At 42.1% G+C, this 22112-nt stretch overlaps 2 protein-coding genes across 8 annotated transcripts in view; one reads left to right on the forward strand and one right to left on the reverse strand.

The window, feature by feature from the left end:
• Positions 1–20763, forward strand: part of LOC135200100 (nucleolar protein dao-5-like) — a 43859-nt gene extending 23096 nt beyond the window's left edge. Inside the window, exons 4-9 of one of the 2 annotated variants that reach the window (XM_064228432.1) lie at positions 1764–1909; positions 3854–3887; positions 4152–5656; positions 17559–17651; positions 17799–17873; positions 18970–20763. In XM_064228432.1, the coding sequence (XP_064084502.1) occupies positions 1764–1909; positions 3854–3887; positions 4152–5656; positions 17559–17651; positions 17799–17873; positions 18970–19128 (2012 nt within the window). In that variant the 3' untranslated portion in view covers positions 19129–20763. Of the gene's footprint in view, positions 1–1763; positions 1910–3853; positions 3888–4151; positions 5657–17558; positions 17652–17798; positions 17874–17917; positions 18617–18969 lie in introns of both variants that reach the window. The other variant, XM_064228425.1, reaches the window with a different exon arrangement.
• The window catches only part of LOC135200111 (pancreatic triacylglycerol lipase-like), a 44771-nt gene continuing 43019 nt past the window's right edge, over positions 20361–22112 (reverse strand). For all 6 annotated transcript variants that reach the window (XR_010311211.1, XM_064228466.1, XM_064228445.1 and 3 more), the window contains one exon: positions 20361–21513. Coding sequence is in view for 5 of the 6 variants with exons in the window: in XM_064228466.1 (XP_064084536.1) it covers positions 21439–21513 (75 nt within the window). In the remaining variant the exon portion in view is untranslated. The remainder of the gene's footprint in view (positions 21514–22112) is intronic.

Here is a 22112-nt window from a genome sequence, read left to right on the forward strand (position 1 = left end):
TCTATCAAGGGAAGTGGAGAATCTTCAGAGAGTGGTGTAGAAGTGCTAAAGTCTCTACTCTGCGACCTCTTTAACAGAAATAGCAGATTTTCTTCTATTTCTTAGGAACTCTAAAGAAACTGGCTCCTTCGACGATCAGAGGATATAGAGCCATGCTCTCTTCGGTTTTTTTCGACATCGAGGTTTGGATATTTCCTCCAATTCAGACTGTCGGACCTCATTAGGTCTTTCGAAACCACTAAGCTCCCGCAAGATACAGTGGCTTGGAACTTAGATGTGTGCTTAAGTTCCTCAGGGGCCACCGTTGAGCCTTTGAAGTCGGCTTCACTCAGGAACTTGACTAAGAAGGCACTCTTTCTTATTGCACTAGCTTCTGCTAAGCGTGTCAGCGAATTGCACGCTATAGACAAAAGAGTCGGTTTCTCTCAAGGCAATGCTGTATTTTCGGTATCTTTGACCTTTCTAGCCAAAAATGAGAATCCTTCTAATCCTTGGCGAGGAGTTTTGTGGTAAGGAACTTATCTGATTGGTTGGACATGAGGAGGAAGAAAGGCTCTTCATGTCCAGTCAGGGCTATTAAGCAGTATCTGTTTGCCACTAAGGGTATCAGAGGACAATCTTCTAAGCTCTGGACCTCGGTTCAAAATCCCTCTCGTCCTCTTTCTAAGAATGCTATATCGTTCTTTATAGAGAGCTTATCAGGGAAGCTACTCGCAGTCCGAGAACGACACTCTTTCCGTTCTGAGAGTTAAAGCTCACGAGGTTAGAGCAGTGGCAACTTCTTTAGCATTCAGAAAGAATTTATCTTTAGCTTCGATTCTTCAGAGGAGTTCTGGAGAATCGAATTCGGTTTTTGCGAGTCATTATCTCAAAGAGATAGAAACGGTTTTCGAGAATTGTAAAACGTTAGGTCGGTGGCGGCTTTCTGGCATGTGTTGGGAGAAACGGCACAGGGGTCTCACCTCTATGCTAACTTTTCACCTGAATAGGTTGTCGAGTTCAAGGGAAGCTGGGGGTACTGAGTACCTGGGATACTCACCAGTCTGTTAGGTCAGATTTTACAATGGTGGTATATATGTTTTTAAATCTGGTGTTGGGTGACAAATGTTTTGTATGATTGAATTTCTGGTCTTAGCCCAGGGCAAGGGCAATCTTTGTTGTTACTATCCTCCGTCAGTCAGCCTTGACTCGCTTGAACTACGGAAGGATTCCACTCCTGTAGAGGCTCAACTTTGGGCAAATTCCAATTTCCTCTACAATAGTAAGAAGAGCACCGACCAGAGGCAGTAACAGTCTGCTGTAGCTCTCTTACAAGGTAAGGTACAACAGACACCCTTGAGTGTTTACTGGTATTGCAATAAAATGTAACCATTTAAAAATACTAGTGGTCCACTGAATCCCACCTTCCCATAAATGTGTAATCAGCTCTATAATTGTTCGGTAAGACACTACAATAAAAATGAAATTTTCATTATTTAAAATGAAGTTTATTGTATACTTACCGAACAATTATGATTATTACCCACCCTCCTCCCCTTAGGTGGACGGAGGGCAGAAAGAATTGGATTCACCTGGGCAGTTGTACCTGGTTCTCCCGCGAGTGGAGGGAGATGACGTCATCAACCACCAGTGTTGGCGACGCCGACGCGCTAAATTTGAATTTAGTATCCTGCCGCTCGTGGAAATCACGGCTCTATAATTGTTCGGTAATATACAATAAAACTTCATTTTAATAATGAAAATTTCATTTTATTTTTTCGCAGAAGAGGAAACAGAAGCTAAGAAAGTCCCTCCTATGGTTAATGGGAAAAGTCCAAAGACTCCTGTAGGTGTTAAAAAGAAGAGGGAATCATCATCTTCGGAAGAGTCGTCTGACGAGGAGCCTGAAAAACCGGTGCCAGGCAAACAGGTAAGGATGTTTGAGCAGTTGTAGTTTGCAGGTTTTTCAAGAATTGCTATATAGCATTGATAGTACGTATATTACTATTTTACATCTTACTGTGTCTCAGTGAATTTAGATAGAAATTGTTAGAATTGAGAGTAAATTAATATAATTCACAAATTTCGGAATCCATTTCCTTCTTGAAGCATTGTAAAGTAAGCATTGTTTGCATACTTAAAACACTGCCTACCTTTCCACATTGTTGAGTTATTAACACTTTCCTATCTCTCTAGTTTGAGCACTGAGCGTACCTGAGACCCAAGGTGTCTGGGAGTGCTCGACAGTGCGAAAAAATAATTATTTCGAAAATTCAGCAAAAATAGAAATTTTATGCCAACAACGTTCATTTTGCTGTTCTTTTTATCTTAATGTTTATATTTTATGGTGGCATAGTCAGAATAAGAGTCCCAGCCCTCTAACTACGAAAAAATGTGAGTTATTTAAAAGAAAAAAAAATCTTTTTATATGAAACTTGAAAGTCAGGCGAATTAATTGTTTTTTATGAGAAAGCCAACAAAATTCTCTAAATATCAACATATAAAACAATGGAAAACGAATAAGTCCAGCTGATGAATAATTGATAGAAAAGAGGGTAAGAAACAGAGCTCTCTGCTCGGCGTATGGTGAGAATTATTGCTAGAAAAAAAATTTTTTTGGAAGAGCCCTCTATCTGTTATTTTTCATAGAAATTACTTTGTAAATATACAAAAATGTAGAGGAAAAGTTGAAGAATAAAGGGAGAGTCAAGAATAATGGCTTTGGTAACGGCAAAAGTTTCATTTTGACATAAGTTGATCGAAACTAAAAAAAATTTTAACGTCAACTTTATCGTTCGTAGCATTGGAATCTTCTTCCTCCCACTGCAGATGAAGCAGTTCCATGGCTTGCTTAGTTGGGGTAAGGTTAATCCTACGAGCCTTCCAAGAAAAGTCATAATCCATTAGCAGCCTCCTTATCTTGGCGTCTTCTGGAGATTCAGAGCCCTGCCTAAAATCTAAATGTCTCTTATGGGATGCACTAACGCGTTTTGCACTACTTTTACCGTAAAAACTTCGCGAATGCATATCAGGAAATTGTTCTCTCGTGACGTCACTATGTAAACAAACACACTTGTCTACAGCAGCTTGCACGTGTGGTCACTGAGAGCGAAGTGTGGGTGGGATCAGCTGATTTCATTGTGAGAATTTTACTACGCCAGGGATTTGAGCATGCGCAGTACAGGAATTACTTGGCTGGCATATTGATACCCGAGTTACATGGTCCAAGGTATGATCTAGCCTATGGAAATCGCTACTTGTCTGAAAATAAAAAAAATCTACCCTTACCACACATACTAAAAATGTTGGTAAATTTTACCTAAAGTTACGTCAGTCAGGTAGGGAGGGTGTTAGGGTAAGTTTGCGTACTATTACGTCAGTTGGATATGAAAGTGTTAACATTGCTGAAGTTACAAATTGTGGCCATCAGTTCTGTACAAGCCAGCTGGGTAACGCGTGAGTTGAAGAAAAATGTTACCGCTGAAAGTGAATCTACTGAAATGTTGAACGGTATCCAGATTCCACTTGAACATAAATATGCTGAAGTGCATATGAGTTTGTATGATAGGAGTGCAAAATTCCTGTAAGATATGCTTGTTTATGATCTGATGCTTCATCTTTTATTTCCTGTTTTTATATATTTACTTGGAAGTAAAGGTGCTTTACACTGTGACTCATGTCTACTTTTTTCAATTAATTTCCGTCCCTTCATTTTTGGTGATGTTATCCCATTTATCGGCCTACATTTTAGAATGATTCCTTTATACCACATTGTTATAGATATGCTTTAATGGTTTGGTAATTCTATGATAAGATTTTATTTACATCTAGGTAATGTTCAAATGGTTGAGATTGTTTGCCCTTTTTGTTTCAGAAGCAGACACCAGCTAAAAAAGTGCAGAAAGTTGGTATGTATATAAAATGAATTCTAAGTAATAAAATTTTAAGTAAGATATTTATGCATTGAAAATTCACTTTAAAGCATACTGAAAAATAGGTTGAATTGTTTATTTAGAGGAAAGAACCTTAAGCACACTGTGTGAAGAAACTGAGCCAATGAATTTCTTTGTCAATCAAACTGTCTGTTATTAATGTCTTTTAAAAGCAAAAAGTTCTTCATAGAATATGGAACTGTAAAACTAACACCATCTTTATAAAAAAAAATCTTTCAGCTAAACCAGAATCAAGTTCTGAAGAATCCAGCTCTGAAGAGGAGTCAAAACCAGCAAAGCCCAATGGTACTCCAGTAGCTAAAGTTGCCACTCCTGCAGCAAAACCTGCTGCCAAGCCAGCTGAGTCAAGTTCTGAAGAATCAAGTTCAGAGGAAGAAGAAAAGGTAGCACCACAGAATTATAAGCCCCCCAATCCTTTAGCGTTGAAATCACCCGAAACTGTTGCTAAACCAGCTGAATCCAGCTCTGAGGAATCAAGTTCTGAAGATGACGAGCCAGCAAAGCCTGTCGTCAAGAAAGCTGTCACCCCAACTGCAAAGCCTGCTGCCAAGGGAGCCACACCTGCTAAACCTGTCGCTAAGCCTACGGAATCCAGCTCTGAAGAGTCGAGCTCAGAGGAGGAAGAGGAGCCAGCGAAGCCATCAGCGAAGAAAGCACCACCACCTAAGCAAGTAGCCAAGCCACCAGAATCAAGCTCTGAAGAGTCTAGTTCAGAGGAGGAAGAACCAGCAAAGCCGGTTGCTAAGAAAGCTGCTCCACCAGCTACCAAGCAACCTGCTAAGCCAGCTGAATCAAGTTCTGAAGAGTCAAGCTCAGAGGAGGAAGATGAACCACCAAAACCTGCTGCTAAGGCAGCTGTAGCTGCTGCCAAACCGGCTGCTAAGCCTGCTGAATCAAGTTCAGAAGAATCCAGCTCTGAAGAGGAAGAACCATCAAAGCCTGCTCCAGTGGCTGCCAAGGCTGCTCCGCCTGCTGCTAAAGTAGCAGCTAAACCAGCTGAATCAAGTTCAGAAGAAGAATCAAGCTCTGAGGAGGATGAACCTCCAAAAGTTGCAAAACCTGCTAATAAAGTTGCTACTCCTGCTGCCAAGCCTGCTGAATCTAGTTCAGAAGAGGAATCAAGCTCGGAAGAAGAACCTGCAAAGCCTGCTCCAAAGGCTGCACAACCAGCTCCATCAATGCCCAAGCCAGCTGCTAAACCTGCAGAGTCGAGTTCTGAAGAAGAGTCAAGCTCAGATGAGGAAGATGCACCTGCCAAGCCTGTTGCTAAAACTGCAGCCAAGCCAGCAGCCAAAGTGCCAGCTAAGCCTGCTGATTCTAGTTCAGAGGATTCGAGCTCAGAAGAAGAAGAGGCAAAACCTGCAGCCAAAAAAGCACCAGCAGCAACTCCAAAGGCTGCTCCTAAACAGGCAGCAAAGTCTAGTTCTGAAGAGGAATCTAGCTCTGATGAAGAAGACAATGCACCGGCAAAACCAGATGGGAAAACATCCCAAGCCAAAGCAGCTCCAGCTGCCAAGCAAGCAAAGGAATCGAGCTCTGAGGAGGAAAGCTCGGATGAGGAGGAGGACGAGAAAGCCCCAGCCAAACCTGCCCCGGTAAAGGCAGCACCTCAAGCTGAGGAAAGTAGTTCTGGAGAAGAATCTGAAGAGAGTGAAGAGGAGGAACCTGTCAAAAAGACCAATACCTTTACTCCTGGGAAGCTTTACAATGGTACAGCTGATAAGGTAAGGAAGTACGGTTTTTTTTTTTTAAGGTTATTTCATTCATTCATTCATTCTCAGCAGGATTAAAGGGGCATTTTTTTTAACTTCATAAATACCTATTTACTTCATAAAATGTTAAAATACATAGATAGTGTAGGCATTACTTAGGGTCCTTTGCAGCATTGCTTTGGCCCCCAGGTGCAACCCCTATCATTTCTTTTGCTGTACTTTTACTGTACCTCCATTTGATTTTCTCTCTCTCTCTCTCTCTCTCTCTCTCTCTCTCTCTCTCTCTCTCTCTCTCTCTCTCTCTCTCTCCTTCCTTGTCTTCCACTGTCTCCGAACAGATTTCTCACAGTGCAACTGAGGTTTTCCTCCTGTAACACCTTTCAAACCTTTTTATTCTTTAATGTCCCTTTCACTGCTGAATGACCTCATAGGTCACAGTGCTTGACCTTTCGCCTAAATTTTATTTTGTTCATGAAACTTACTTGGCAGATATATATATAGCTGTATTCTCCGAAGTCCGACAGAATTTCAAAACTCGCGGCACACATTCCCGCCGCTGGGAGGCGGATATCAGGAACCATTCCCATTTTCTATTCATATTTTTTCTGTCGCCGGTCGGTAAACACCTGTTTACAGACCTCCGCCCAGGATTTTTGGATTTTGACTCTTTATAAGTATCTGGATTGACTTTTGGTTTTGACTCTGGATTGTTGGATTGGCATACGCGATAGTGGACTTGTTTTTGAATTTTGGATTGGCTTTTCTATGAACGTGATGTCGGGATAAAGTTCAGTGAGCTTCAGAGTGTGTGTGAGAAGTGATTGCAAGGTGAGGCTACCGAAATCATCGGTAGACCCCCACACAGTATGTATGGGGTGTGAGGGGGCATGTTTGTTTGCTGGTTGATCGTTGCATTGAATGCAAAAGTTTGACTGAGGATGAATGGAAGGTGTATGAATCCTATCGGCGTAAGTTGGAGCGCGATAGGATCAGGAGGTCTTCCTCCAAGAGCGGTTCTACGAAAGGTAAGGGAAAAGTAACATTTCTCCTATTTTAAACACCAGTAGAATTTGCTTAACCTAATCCTGTGTTGTTGCCTGAGGGCCCTAGTTCTGTGTCTGGAGAAGGTAATGCCCTTTCTCTGATTCTAGAGTCATTACGCACTCTAGAGTCCAAAGTGTTGGCCCTTGAAAACGGCTCGAGTAAAGTGTTGTGATCGTGCCCTAGTGTTGTGGAGGGGGCGTCAGATCGGCCCCATAATGCCTCTAGGTCTAGACCTCTGTCGGACTCCCAGAACTCAGGGAGTGGGCATGTCGAAAGCCGCAAGAGGGTTACGGGGGCTCCCCACCGATCTGGCGTCCCTTCGGCAGGACCTGTTGCTACTTCCCAGGCTGCCAAGGAGCGTGCTCAGGCTCGCATCCTTAAGGACTGTTTTTTCGTCCTCCGAGGCGCCCTCCCCGCGCAAGGGGTGGAGCGCTCGGAGAGACTCGCGTCCGTGTAAAAGGACTTTTCCTAGGGAGGACGCTTTACGTCCCCTCTCTCCGCTCTCGTTGCGGTCTTCGCCTGCGTCGTATGACGCGTTTCCTCCACAGAAGAGAGGTAGGACGTCGTCCGAGGACGACGCTGAGAAGCGCTTCTCTCGCGCCTCGGAGAGGCAGGTTGCTGTACCTGTGAGAAGGAAGGAGGCGTCCCCCCGCCCCTCGTCTTCTCGCAGGCGCAGCCCTTCACCTCCTCTCGGTTCTTCACCAACGAAGAGTATTCTTGCGTCGCTTCAAGACCAATTGTCGGCCTTAATGGCTCGGAAGACTCGCCCAGCAGCAGTTGAGCCTAAACGAAGGAAGGACGCTAGACTGCCCTGTCAAGAGGACGAGGCAGTCTCCTTCTCCGTCTCCTCGTTCGTCTCTGTCTCCGCCCGCACGTCAGGACGCCTTTGAGGACGCTCGACAGGACGCTTTGGAGGAGCTCGGCAGGACGCTTTTGAAGACGCTCGTCGGGATGTGTTTTGCGTTGACGCTTTGCCTGTGGAGAAGGCTTTCGAGAAGGCGCTCAGAAGGACGCTTTGAAAGCGGAAAGCTGGACGCTTGAGCGTGAAACGTAAGGACGCTCCTCGAGAGAGACTAAGAGTAACCTCTCTTGACGCGCAGCGCGGTCAGGACGCTCTTCGTGGTTCGAGCGCTAAAGATCGACAGAAGGTCGGTCGCTTTGAAGAGGCTGATATTAGTCATCCTCGAAAGCCTTTGTTGAAGGCTAGACCCGTTGGGCGCACGCCCTCTCCAGAGGTTCAATCTCCTTTGCCTCTTCGGGAGGAAGGAGAGCTTAGTAGTCCGGCGGACTCAGTGGAGGAGGAACAGCCGTCAGTTTCGTCGGTTTCTGACTACAAGGTGCTGGTTCGTCTTTTACGTTCTTCGTTTGGTGAGAAGTTCCAGCCTGCAGCTCCTAAGTCTCCACCCTCTCAGTTTTCGTCTTCGAAGTCGTGCAAGGTTTTGGAAGTGGTGGAGATGAAGACTTCCTTGTCCACTAAGAGAGCGTTCAAGAAATTGCAGGATTGGATGGAACGTCGGAAGGATCAGGGCAAGTCGACTTTCGCCCTTTCCTCCTTCAAGACTCAGTGGGAAAGGCGGCATTTGGTATTAGACCAAAGCTGAAGTGGGAGTTAAGATCCCGTCGTCTTCCCAAGGGGACTTTGCTAGTCTGGTAGACGCCCAGAGATCCCTTTTATCGTCCGCTAAGATTTCATGGACACCAACGGAGATCGACCATCACATGAAAGGTCTGTTAAAGACTCTGGAAGTCTTTAACTTCCTAGACTGGTGCCTAGGAGTCCTGGATCTTCAATCTAGGAGTCCTGATTCTCTGAGTCTGGGGGAGCTGTCCAATGTGTTGTCATGCATGGACAAGGCCGTCAGGGATGGTTCGGAAGAGTTAGTGTCTCATTTCGGCACTGCTTTCCTCAAGAAGAGAGCGCTTTTCTGCAATTTTACAGCGAGGTCTGTTTCTGCATCGCAGAAAGCAGAGCTTCTCTTTGCACCTCTTTCGAGCCATCTCTTCCCCCAGGCTATGGTAAGGGACCTGGCAGTGAGCCTACAAGAGAAGGCTACCCAGGACCTCTTAGCCCAGTCTTCAAGACGTCCCGCAGTCCCTACCTCCTCGTCGTCTGGACGACCTCCTAGGAAGGTTAAACCCTTTTGTAGCGCTCCTCCCTCGAGAGCTGCTCCTCGAGGGAGAGGACTTGCAAGAGGAAGAGGTTCCTTCAAACCTAAATCCTCTAAGTGAGAAGAAAGTCCTTCAGATGCCGGTCGGAGCCAGGCTAAAGTTCTTTGCGGGGGCGTGGAGAGAGAGAGATACAGATGCGTGGTCCCTCAAGATAGTGGAACAGGGGTACAAGATCCCCTTTGTGGACCCTCCTCCTCTTTCTACGACTCCCAGAATCTTTCCCCGTCGTATCAAGGGGAGAAACATCAGGTTCTTTTAGATCTTTTGGATCAAATGATCACGAAAAGAGCGGTGGAGCAGGTCTTAGACCTGGGGTCACCAGGATATTACAACAGACTTTTCCTGGTACCAAAGCAGTCGTCGGGGTGGCGTCCAGTCTTGGACGTAAGCAGCCTGAATCTTTTCGTAGAAAAGAAAAAATTCAAGATGGAAACACCTCAGTCGGTTTCTAGGAGCCTTAAGACCGGGCGACTGGATGGTGTCCTTGGACCTACAGGACGCATACTTTCACGGGCCTATCCACCTCTTTCAAGAAAGTTTTCTGAGGTTTATGCTAAGGGACAAAGTTTGGCAATTCCGAGCTCTTTGTTTCGGTTTAAGCACGGCTCCGATGGTATTTACCATGCTCATGAAAAACGTAGCGAGATGGTTACATTCTGCAGGAATAGATGTCCCTGTATCTCGACGATTGGCCTGATCAGAGCATCGTCAGAAGAAAGGTGTCTGAAGGACCTTCACTTCACGTTGGCCTTGGCGAAGTCCCTGGGAACTTCTGGTCAACCTCGAAAAGTCGCATCTGACCCCAACACAGTCCATCGTGTATCTGGGGATTCAGTGGCTTTTCGAGCGTTTCCGTCCCAGGAACGACAGCTGCAAGGCTTAGAGAGAGTTTCGGCCTTCCTGGGGAAGGAAACTTGCTCGGCGAGGGAATGGATGAGTCTGCTGGGGACCATTTCCTCGCTGGAAAAGTTTGTTTCCCTGGGAAGACTACACCTCAGACCTCTCCAGTTTTTCTTAGCAGACGAATGGAGAGTCAGAGAGGATCTGAATGCGACCCTTTTTCATCACCAAATCGGTGAAGAACCATCTAAGATGGTGGTTAGATCCTCGGAAGTTTCGAGAGGGGTTGTCCCTAAAGCTTCTGAGCCCAGACCTAGTGTTGTTTTCCAACGCCTCGGTGTCGGGATGGGGAGCAACACTGGGAGGGGAGGAAGTGTCAGGCACCTGGAGGGGGGAACAGGTGTCCTGGCACATCAATGTAAAGGAACTAGCGGCGGTTTTTCTGGCGCTACAGTTCTTCCAACAAAAGGTTGCAGAGAAAGTAGTCCAAGTCAACTCGGACAACACCACAGCCCTTGCGTACCTAAAGAAGCAGGGAGGTACACACTCCCGTCCTCTTTTTTATTTAGCGAGGGAGATTCTGCTGTGGGCAGATGCGAGACGGATAAGGATCCTGACGAGATTTATCGCAGGAGTCCAGAACGTCAGAGCAGACCTTCTCAGCCGACAAGATCAGATCCTGCCGACGGAATGGACGTTGCACCAGGACGTCTGTCGAGAACTCTGGAGACTGTGGGTGTCTGTCCGTTAGTCGAACCTATTTGCGACGTCGAGAACAAAGAGGTTGCCTCTTTATTGCTCCCCTGTGCTGGATCGGGAGCAGTCGCGATAGACGCTCTGCTCTGGGACTGGACGAACCTGGACTTGTATGCCTTCCCGCCATTCAAGATCATGGGGGAAGTAGTAAGGAAGTTCGCGGCATCGGAGGGGACGAGGTTGACCCTGATCGCCCGATGTGGCCCGCGAAGGAATGGTTCACGGAGGTAATGTCATTCATCATAGACTTTCCGAGGACGTTGCCCTGGAGGAAAGATCTACTCAGACAGCCCCACTTCGCAAGATATCACCGAAACCTCTCCGCTCTGGGTCTGACTGCGTTCAGACTATCGAAAAGCTGGCCAGAGCGAGAGGTTTTTCTAAAGCAGCTGCAAAGGCGATCGCCAATGCTAGGAGAACGTCCTCGAGATCTGTTTACCCGTCGAAGTGGGCTACCTTCAGGGCATGGTGTAGAAAGGAGGGAATTTCCTCTTCCACTACCTCTGTGAGCCAGATAGCCGATTTCCTGCTATTTTTAAGAAATGTACAGAAGCTGGCTGTCCCGACCATCAAGGGATATAAGAGTATGCTGTCGGCAGTCTTCCGACACAGAGGACTAGACCTGTCTGATAACAGGGATCTTCACAATCTCCTGAGATCATTTGAGACATCCAAGATACCTCAGGTGAGGCCTCCTTCTTGGAACTTGGATTTAGTTCTTAGACTGTTAATGTCGAGTCCTTTCGAACCTCTACATGAAGCGTCCTCTTAGGAACTTGACGAAGAAGGCTCTTTTCCTAACTGCTCTGGCGACGGCGAAGAGAGTTAGCGAAATTCAGGCCATTTGTGAAGAGAGTGGGCTTCAAAGGGGACAATGCTGTCTGCTCTTTGAGTCCCACTTTTCTTAGCAAAGAATGAAAAGCCCGTCGAACCCTTGGCCAAGGAGCTTTGAAATCAAGGGTATGACAAGCCTTGTGGGCCAAGAACCTGAGAGAGTCCTGTGACCTGTCAGGGCTCTAAAGTTTTATGTCCACAAGACTAAAGAAGTACGAGGTCCCTCAGATAATCTCTGGTGTTCGGTTAAACGTCCCGATATACCATTATCCAAGGACGCCTTGGCGTTCTTTCTGAGGGGACGTCATTAAAGAGGCTCATTCGTCTTCCACACAGATCGATATGAGGCCTCTTGGCGTAGTGAAAGCTCACGAGGTCAGAGCTGTCGCAACCTCGCTTGCCTTCCAAAGGAACATGTCGATCAAGGACATCCTTGACGCCACCTTTTGGAGGAGCAATTCAGTATTCGCCTCACACTACTTGAGAGATGTGAGAACGATATTACGAGGACTGTTGTTCTCTTGGGCCATACGTTTCTGCAGACACAGTCTTGGGGGCTGAAGGTAGCTCTCTCCCTATCCCTTAGTTAGGTTTATTTGGTAGTTAGTTGTTGTTGTTTTTTTGGTTGTGGTGAGGCTTTGGTGAAGACCTCCCCCATCTCTTAGCTTAGTGTTCAGGGGGTCTTGGATAGTTGGTCAGGTGGTGGTCAGTTGCTTCGTTGCCCTCATTTGTATGGCTCTATGCTCTTGTCACATTGAGGTCACGTCCCCGTTGACAGAGCATCCAGAGCGCACCAGCACTACAGGTCTCCACCTGGCTGGCAACTCTGATTAAGCACAAACAGGCTGAAGTGACAGTAATCACAGAGTCTACTTTGCTAACAGGTGAGGAACCAAGGTGTATATCATCTACTTAATTTAAGTTTCCTACAAATCCTATTCTGTCTCTTCCCACCATCCGAAGGTGGGATTCAGCTATATATATATCTGCCAAGTAAGTTTCATGAACAAAATGTTATTGTTATAATACAATTAAGTTTGTTCATACTTACCTGGCAGATATATGTAATTAAAGTGCCCACCCACCTCCCCTCAGGAGACAGTGGCACTGATAAAATATGAATAGAAAAAGGAATGGTTCCTGATATCCGCCTCCCAGCGGCGGGAATGGGTACTACCACCTGGCCGCCCACTGTCTTGTGTGCCGCGAGTTTTGAAATTCTGTCGGACTTCGGAGAATACAGCTATATATATATCTGCCAGGTAAGTATGAACAAACTTAATTGTATTATAACAATAACATATTCCATTGCATTTGCAGAAAGAACTGTAATTCATAAACAAACCTTAAAGTAACTCTGGAATCATTCAAACAAGTTTTAGTGGATCATTCAAACAAGTTTTAGTGTTAGAGAATGATGATTGTTCAGTGAAATGTAAACTGTTGCATTCTTGTCCTTTAGTACTTAGTCCTAAGAAGACAGGGTGGTCATTCACGTACTTTATTATGGTATATCAATTACAAGTAAGGAGACCCATGCTTATGCTGGCTTCCCCAGTTTGTGGATGGCGGGAGATTTCTACAACAACTCCCAGAAGGTTCAACATAGTAGAATGAGAGAGTAGTGTTTCTCAATACATTACACTCCTCCCCCCTTAGGTTAACAGACAAAAATTTAAATTTGTTCAATGAGTCTCCTAGGTTTCTTACTTACTCTGGTAGATTTTCTTACAATGGCACCAGTATCACAATTACTGTTCTCTGATCCTACTACTTCTACATTGGGATTACAAATCATACCCGAGTTCTGAATAGTGTTATTTGTTTCTTCTAATCCTTGTACATTACGGGGAGAAGAAACTACAGGAACATAAGGAATCATTGTATCTTCTAATAGTGACGTTCATCAGTTACTCTAGTATATACATTTTTCTCTCAAATAACTGTGAAAGGTGACGCTTCCAAGTCAAAATACCATTAACCTCTACAGAAACCAAATAATTTCTTTTCACCAAGAACTTTGATAATCTTAGCTTCCACCCATTTCGGTCCTTTACCAAATTCTTGGCATATACTGCATCGCCCAACTCTGAATTTAGACTCATGAACATAACACTCATCTCTTTGTTTAGGCATTATAACATCTAATGGACCCTTAAATTTCCTTCCAAACAATAATTCAGCTGGGAGCAGCCAGTAGAAGACTGTACTGTACGTCTATAGGTATACAAAAATTTGGCCATTCTGGTTTTTACAGGCAAATTACAATCAAACTTTTTGAAATTAGTTTTGAATATTCGGACAGCCCGTTCTGCAAGCCCGTTTGTACTTGGATTATATGGTGCTCCTGAACAATGTCTAACACCATTTTTCTGAAAGAAATTCTGAGTCTCCCTAGACATAAAACAAGTTGCATTATCAGATACAATTGTGTCAGGAATACCATAATTAGCAAAACATGACCTTAAACATTGTATGGTACCCTCTGAAGTTTATATTCTTGCAAGCATAGACATCAATAAATTTAGAAAAGGAATCAATAATAATCAAATATTGCATGTTGTCAATGGGTCCACAATAATCTACATGCAAGCGGGACAAGGTCTATCTACTGACGGCCAAGATAAAGGTGAAATGCCCTTATGTTTGAGATTTGTTATGCATAATGCACAGTTGGAAGTTATTTGTTCTAAATCTTGGTCCATGTTGGGCCAATATACAAAAGACCTTGCTTCAGCTTTCATGGCAACAATACCCTGGTGGCCCTCGTGAAGCATTTCCATAACACGCTTTCTCAACATATCAGGAACCAAAATACGATTCCTATAGAGTAATACATTGTCATGCAAAGAAAGATCATTTCTCAATTTATAGAAAGGTAACATACTAATTTCCATCACCTTTTCCTTGGGGCCAACCCCTTCCTTACATAATCTCGTACTCTGCATAAAACAGTGTCTCTTTCTATACCTTCTTTTACCATTGTAACTCAAAAGAATTCTTATCCAAAATATTAATCAAATTTACATATTCTCCTGGTACTGGAAAATCAGCATCATCTCTACACAATGGTAGCCTACTAAGAGCATCTGCCACTGTATTATGCACTCCCTTAATGTGTTCAATTTTAAAATCAAAACCTGATAGAAATAAAGCCCACCTTTGAATACGAGCATTAGATAATTGTGGAATAGACTTACTAGGGTTAAATAGATGGAGTCAAGGTTTATGGTCCGTCCTGATAACGAACTTCCTACCCAAAAGATAATCAGAAAACTTCTTGACTCCAAAAATAATGGATAGAGCCTCTCTATCAATTTGAGAATAATTACACTCAGCATTAGATAATTTTCTACTTTTGAAAGAAATAGTAGAAATTCTATCCTTATATTCTTGCTTAAGAACAGCTCCCACTCCTTCAGGGCTAGCATCAACTTCTAAAAATCATGGTAGCATTGGGTTAAAATTATCCAAAATATCAGCTCTTCCCAAAGCTTCCTTAATACTCTGAAAAGCTTCTTCATGAAACTGCTGCCCAATGAAAAACTCCACATTCTTTTGGGTTTTAATTAAATTATATAAAGGACATAAAATAGAGCTGAACTGAGGTACAAACCTATTGTAATAAGTACATAGCCCCAAAATGATTTTAAAGACTGAACAGAGTGAGGGTTGGAGCTTCCAAAATTGCCTCTATTTTCTTTGGGTCAGGTTTAATTCCATCACAACTTAAAATGTATCCTAAATAAGGTACTTCCCTAGAACCAATAATACATTTATCTTTATTCAATTTAACATTTCTCTGTTGCAAAATTGATAAAACCTTACATAAACTCTTGTCATGTTCCTCCTTGGTAGCTCCGACAATCAATATGTCATCTAAAAATACATGAACACCCTCAATATTTGCCAATAATTCAGAGATAAACCTCTGAAATATACCTGTGCTGACGACAACCCAAAAGGCAATCTATGAAACTTATATAATCCCAAATGAGTATTCATAATCAAATATTGTTGAGAATTTTCACTCACAGATACCTGTAAATATGCATTTTTCAAATCCAATTTCGAAATATACTGACAAGAACCTACATTTGCCAAAATATCATCCAATCTCGGTAATGGGAAGGTATTAAACACTGGTTTGGGTATTGAGCATACTTACAATCTACACAAATCCTTATTTCACCATTAGGCTTCATTACAGGAACAATAGGACTGGCCCAATCTCCAGCATGCTCGACCTTGCTCACATATTTTTACTTTCTAGTTCTTTCAAAACTATTCTCAATTTTACATTTATAATGATAAGGAACAGATCTAGCTTTAAAATACTTAGGCACAGCATTTTCTTTTAACATTAATTGACATTCATAATTTGTAATGGGTGATCCTTCCACCACCTGATACTCATTGAACATTTTTACACAATCAAGCTTAGGCCTAGATGCACTACTTGGGGTAATAAGAGGACCTTTAAATTTATCATCACACACATTATCATTTGTACCCACTGTATTTCAATTTCTTCATCAAAGACCTGCCTGCTAAATTTAAATCATTATCTACAACAAAAAACTTTTGTCCCTGGACCATTTGGCCTGGTTTAAAAGAAACATCACAATTTATTTCACCGTACACTTGCATTTCAGCTTTATCATAATTTGCTAAGCGTTTCCTTGTTGGTAATGGGGTTAAATTCAATTTATTAGCATCATGCCGTGAAATAGTGGATGCACCACTGCCAGTGTCTAATTCAAACTCTAGGGGAAACCCATTTAAACCTTAAAATTTAATCTTATATGGTTCCTCATAATCATCGACAAAATCAATAGAATTCACATTAACATCAAAAAGTTTCAATAAATCATAAGAATCATGGAAACTTTCATTAACAGGAATATCCTTACTAGTAGACTCCTCTACATCATGCACTGTATTAACATTCCTAGATTTATTTCTAGCCTTTTTATTGGGACACACTGTACTAACATGGCCTTCCTTGCCACAGGAATAACATTTAGCATTCTTAAATCTACAATTATTAGCTAAATGGTTATCGCGCCCACAATGAATGCATTTACTTTGAACTTTACAATAATCACTTTTACCTCTCCCTTTAGAGTCTGTACTAGAATTAGGCCTAACCTTGTTAACAGTACCTGCAGGCCTATTATCTATAAAAGAACTTGAAGTAGGACTACATTCAGTAACATAAGCAGTTTCTAAATTGGTAACCTTGGCAAGTAATTCACGAGAGGAGATTGATTTAAACTCAAAAAGGATCAGCTAATAAAACCTTAAAATATACTTCATTATCAATACCAACCAATAATTGTTCCTTCAACCTTCGGTCAAAATCACTATTAAAATTCACACTGTTGAGCTAACAATTTTAGTTCTGCATAATATTCCTTCACGGACTCACTACTTTTCTTCTTCCTCTGTAGGGAATCACACAATGCTCTATGATAACTTGGTTTTGTTATAAAATGCGACTTTAGTTGATTTACTAGTCATCAAATGGAACTGCAGAACGGCAACTTCGTGCTGTTAACTTACAGATCGTGGAAAATGTCTCTACTCCAACTGAAGAAAGCAACAAAGCCCTTTTTGCTGTCGCCTCTGTTACTTCATTTACTTCACAATTCATGGAAAATAGATCCAGCCAACAAGATAATTCCAACTTATCTGGGTTTAAACTCGGGAATTGTCTCGTCTGCCTTGCTGCTGCCATCCGTCCTGACAGGGTATGGAACTTCGGTAGTCCCCAACAAATACAGCTGAATTCAGGCTACTCGAATACTGGAGTCTGGACGTTGGCCAGGCCTAAACTTGGTATGCTAGGCTAGATACGGCCGGCTGTCGTTGGTACACTAACTCTCCTTCAATGTGACATACCTCTTCGTACACTGGGTTCTTCCTCGTCGCCACTGTTGCATTCTTTGTCCTTTAGTACTTAGGTCCTAAGAAGACAGGGTGGTCATTCACGTACTTTATTATGGTATATCAATTACAAGTTTAAGGAGACCCATGCTTGTGGATGGCGGGAGATTTCTACAACAACTCCCAGAAGGTTCAACATAGTAGAATGAGAGAGTAGTGTTTCTCAATACATTACATAAACCATTGGTTAGGTAGTATTTGCTTTTAGTGTGTTTGGATGTTTTATGAGCCTAATATTTTTTATTGTCATTAATTTGTAGGAAAACAAATTTTATAACTTTGATTATGTGATTACACTTGATAACGAAATATTTAATTTCAGAAAGCAGCCAATTCATCGTTTAATAATTCTCTAAATTCTTCTGTGAATTCTTCAATGAACGGCTCCTTTAGTACCCCGGGGTATCCCAAGAAGGTATTTTAGTGCTTTTAAAGTACTAAGCTGTTTTTGAGAGGATATTAAAGTGTAAAATGTGAAATTATCCACAAGTAGGAGAACTGTTATGAATCAGTTGCATCATACCAGAGACGGCCATATAATATTTATGGAATATGTTTACAGAGTGAGCCATTCCGGAGAGTACGCGAGGAGGAAGTCTTCATCAATCCCAAATTTGACAATTCATTTCAGTCCAAGGTAAATAGTACCCAAGTGGCTTATATTCTTGTTTTTCTTTTTAGGATGATGACAGTGAAGAGAGCCAGGAATATGGATCATTTCGTCCTGGCCTGGGTTACAAGGGTAGAGGTGGGGGTCGTGGACGAGGTTTTAACAGAAACGGTTTTAAAGAGGGAGGTGGAGATGATGGGGAGGATGACGTCAATGGTTTTTATTCCCAGAGAGGTGGGAGAGGGTTCAGGGGAGGTGGAGATAGGCGAGGATTTAAAGGTGGCAGGGGTGGAAGAGGTGGCGGCAGCGGAGGCTTCAGAGGCAGGCGTGATGATGGTGATGAGGGTAAAGGGGAAGGTGGCTTCAGGGGCAGGAGGGGAGGTTTTCAAGGTGGGAGAGGGGGATTCCGAGGTGGGCGGGATGAAGAGGGAAATGGTGAAGGGGATGAGTCAGGCTCTCCTGGTGGCTTCAGGGGCGGGAGAGGAGGGGGCTTCCGAGGTGGTGACAGAGGTGGGCGAGGAGGATTCCGGGGTGGGGACAGAGGAGGTTTCAGGGGTGGCCGTGAAGGAGGTTTCAGGGGTGGCCGAGAAGGAGGTAGGGGTGGCCGAGAAGGGGGTAGGGGTGGCTTTGGGGGAGGACGAGGTGGCTTTGGGGGAAATAGGGGTGGTTTCAACAAGAGCCCAGGCCTAGGATTGAGTGGATCTGGTGAAAACAAGAAGATAACCTTTGACGACTAGACTGTTGACGGCCAAGCACAGAGCAGTTCAATAGTAAGTTTTATAATGAATGCCTTGTGTTTATGATTAGTGTGCATATTTGAAGGAATTCTCTGGACCCAAGGATTTGCTTGACCTTCACTGTCATTAAGACCCCTGATTAGACTTGAATGCTCTGTGTTGGTTGTGGTCTAGGCAATTGCACAGCATACAGTATTGTGCGTGTGCACAGATTTCTCATGCGCAATGTTGTATACTGTATGTATGTTACATAGTGGAAATACGAATGATATAAACTCGGAATATGCATTGTAATCTTGATGTTCATTGGTGCCTGTAGATACCGTACAAAATGTACAGTATGAGATAAAGGATTGATATTATGATGCCTTTCTTCTTAATTATAGAGAGGCAGTGCTGGTAGCTGGGGAGAACGAGCATACCACGATCTCAAAGTGACTAAAGGCAAAGGATTCAGACACGAGAAGAACAAAAAGAAGAAAGGCAGTTACCAAGGAGGGTGTTTAGATTTATCAGTGAATTCCATCAAGTTTGACTCTGATTAAAGAGGCATTTATTTTGCTCAGAAGTTCTTCCCTTGACCGAGTACTGATATGCCAGTATGTAAGCAGCATCCATCGTTCATGTTCTCTAAATATTCACCTGCTCAGGGTTCATGACTTTCATTTCATTGTAACGTGCATAAGTGTGTTGGCAACGTGTGAAAGGTCTATCAGCATAGGTATTTGTAAGGTAGTTATTTTTCATGTTCAGTTTCCTCTTAAAACTGTTTTTGTTGCATCTACTGATATGGGTGCTATGGTGGGCAGTACATCTTGCAGAAGACAAGTTTCAAGTATTTGGTTGCCAATCAAAGACTTGTGGGGGATAGTACCTGCCAATTATTGGAAAGTATATAAGTTTTAGGAATATTTTGGTTACTGAGTCTATATCTTTCAGATATGTTTTATGTTTTGTTTGACACTTATGGAGGAGTAAGCATTGTTTGTTAACCATGTTCATTACTAGTGCGATATGGTTCTAAGATTGTAAAGTTTGGTAAAGTTTATACAGAACTTTGTTTTTGATGTCATGGTCAGAAATGTTGGTTCTGACTAGATGAATAAAGGGTTTGCCAGGCAGTGTCTTCACAGCCTTGTTTGTTCAGAAATGTGATTGTAAGTGGTTGCATCACTTGGTGCGTAGAATTTGGTTTGCTGTCCTTTAGGTGTTGCTGTGTCAATGGCTCATGTAAACTAAATTCACATTTTATACTTGGAGAGTAAAGTGGTATACTGATATATACCCTAAAGAGTAAATGTCGTAAAGCTGTATTCTTTATTCCATTCTTCATAGTGTGCTGTGTGACACACCATGGTACTGAAGGTTTTTTGTGAGGCCCTATTGGTCATAGCGCCTATACATTGTCTCCCTTTTACTTTGTTTCCTTGTCTGATTTTTTTTTTAATATATGAGACCCTATTGGTCATATTGCCTATACATTGTCTCCCTTTTACTTTACCTCTGTTCCTTTAGTTTCCTTGTCTGATTTTTTTTTTTTTCTTCCCTTTTTATAAGATCAAATCTCTAGGTCAGCCCTTTAATGGTCTTGTAATTTATCTGTGGATAAATCTCTTCCCCTTGAATAGACAGTAGATTTGTGAGGCTTTCATGCGTAGATGCTAGGTTTGTTTAAAAGTTGTTAATCGTTATTTAGTGCTCTTCTGTTTATGTGCTCCATGCAAGAATTCATCCTAGTTGGTTTGTGATGATTCTTGATCACATTTACAAAAATATATTTTAAATTTTTTTTTTTTTTTTTTTTAAGAATTATCTTGTATGTTCACTGAAAATTGTATTCCTGTGCAAGGTGCAAGGTATGCAGATGAGATAAGATCTCCTGATGAAGATAACATTTTTAGGTTCAAATAAACACAAGGCATAACAGTATGCTACATAGTTGCCATAGTATTTGCAAATGTACTTGGCAGTACCTTGTTCTTGGGTGGTGCAGCCTAATCCAGTTTGTTACATCCCCTCTCTCTCTTTGACATTGATAATGACACCATAATGTATATATTATTCACGTCATTACTTTAATTCTCTCATATTTTTCTGGCTGTTGGGTTATGCTGCGTTGCAATGTGAATTTTTACCAGATGGTGATAATATTTTTTAAATAAATATATAAAATAGAAAAATATTTCATTGTCCCTGTAAAAGTAAATAAGGCCTTATCAAAATATTAATGGTAAATACGTTAATTCCTGTAACTAAAAGTGTGATGTGTTCCAACACTTTTTAAGTGTTTTCTGTTGGATTTTAAAATTAATTCACTATTTGGTGATTGTGGTTAGGTTAAGTACAATTAGGTTCCTGTGCTATAATAATTTATTTAAATGGCTGTCCTTTAAACTTCCAGTTTTGTTTTTTACACATGACCTTTTAGAATCAATTGGAAATTTTTAATAATGTGCTGTTTAATAACTATTAATGCTTATAAGCATAATCGAGGTCCACTAGCACCAAGATTCCTGTGTATAAAAACACTTTTCTTAAATGATTACCATTGTGAAATACAGAATATCTTCAATGTAAATGTAACTTCCTCCAGGGCTAGAATTTTTGCTCTCCTGGGGTGCTTAAAGTACTAGAAGCGCCTCAGCAGCGTGGCTGGTATGGTATTAGCGTCCCACCTCGGTGGTTGCAGGTTCGATTCTCGGCCATTCCATTTAGGAGAGAGAGATGTGTATTTCTGGTGATAGAAGTTCACTCTTGACAAAACAAACAAAACAAAGTACAAGTGTGCACACTAAGATATAGGCTAAAAAGAATACTCATATCCTGGAGGTGACTTTTATTGGGATACCACATCATCATGTAGATGTTTGTCTGCGCCAATGACCCCTTGTTGCATTTTGGCTGTCATCTTGGTCTTCGGGTACAAGGAGCTGTAAATTAGAAAATCAATGGATATTTTACTAAATTTGTGCTGAAAAATAACTTCATGTGTGGGTTCCTTTCAGTAGTTTCAAGTAACAACAGTAACATATAGCTGTTTTAATTTCAACAAAGATTATGGAAGATTTTTATGGTTGGTACGTATACATTTTTCAGCTTGAAACCTCCATCTTTCTTTATTGGATGATAAATAATGTTCATGAACTTGAAGCCATATATCAGTAAATCATATTGTAGTACATCAAAACATCTAAAAGATACTTTTTTTTACAGTACTGTGTAGTCCACTATTACAGAACTAGAATCAAACAAATATGGTGGGGTAACAGTGCTCATCTACTCCTGTTGAAAAAGAAATGCTATGCAGCTACATACACCCAAAACACTACTTACCAAACGGAGAAAGTTTTTTCTAATCTGTATCAAGGAATAGAAATACCTCATGCTGACTTGTCATGGTAATCTATCAAAGGTAAGAGTTTAAACTCAGGCCTTTAAATTTCTGGCAGAGTATTAAGAAATTTTTAGAAACATACAGGCATACTCAAAAATGACTAGATGTTCTGAAAATCACCTTATGTTTACCACA

This window comes from Macrobrachium nipponense, chromosome 23, assembly GCF_015104395.2.
Source record: "Macrobrachium nipponense isolate FS-2020 chromosome 23, ASM1510439v2, whole genome shotgun sequence".
In the NCBI taxonomy this organism is placed as follows: Eukaryota; Metazoa; Arthropoda; class Malacostraca; order Decapoda; family Palaemonidae; genus Macrobrachium; species Macrobrachium nipponense.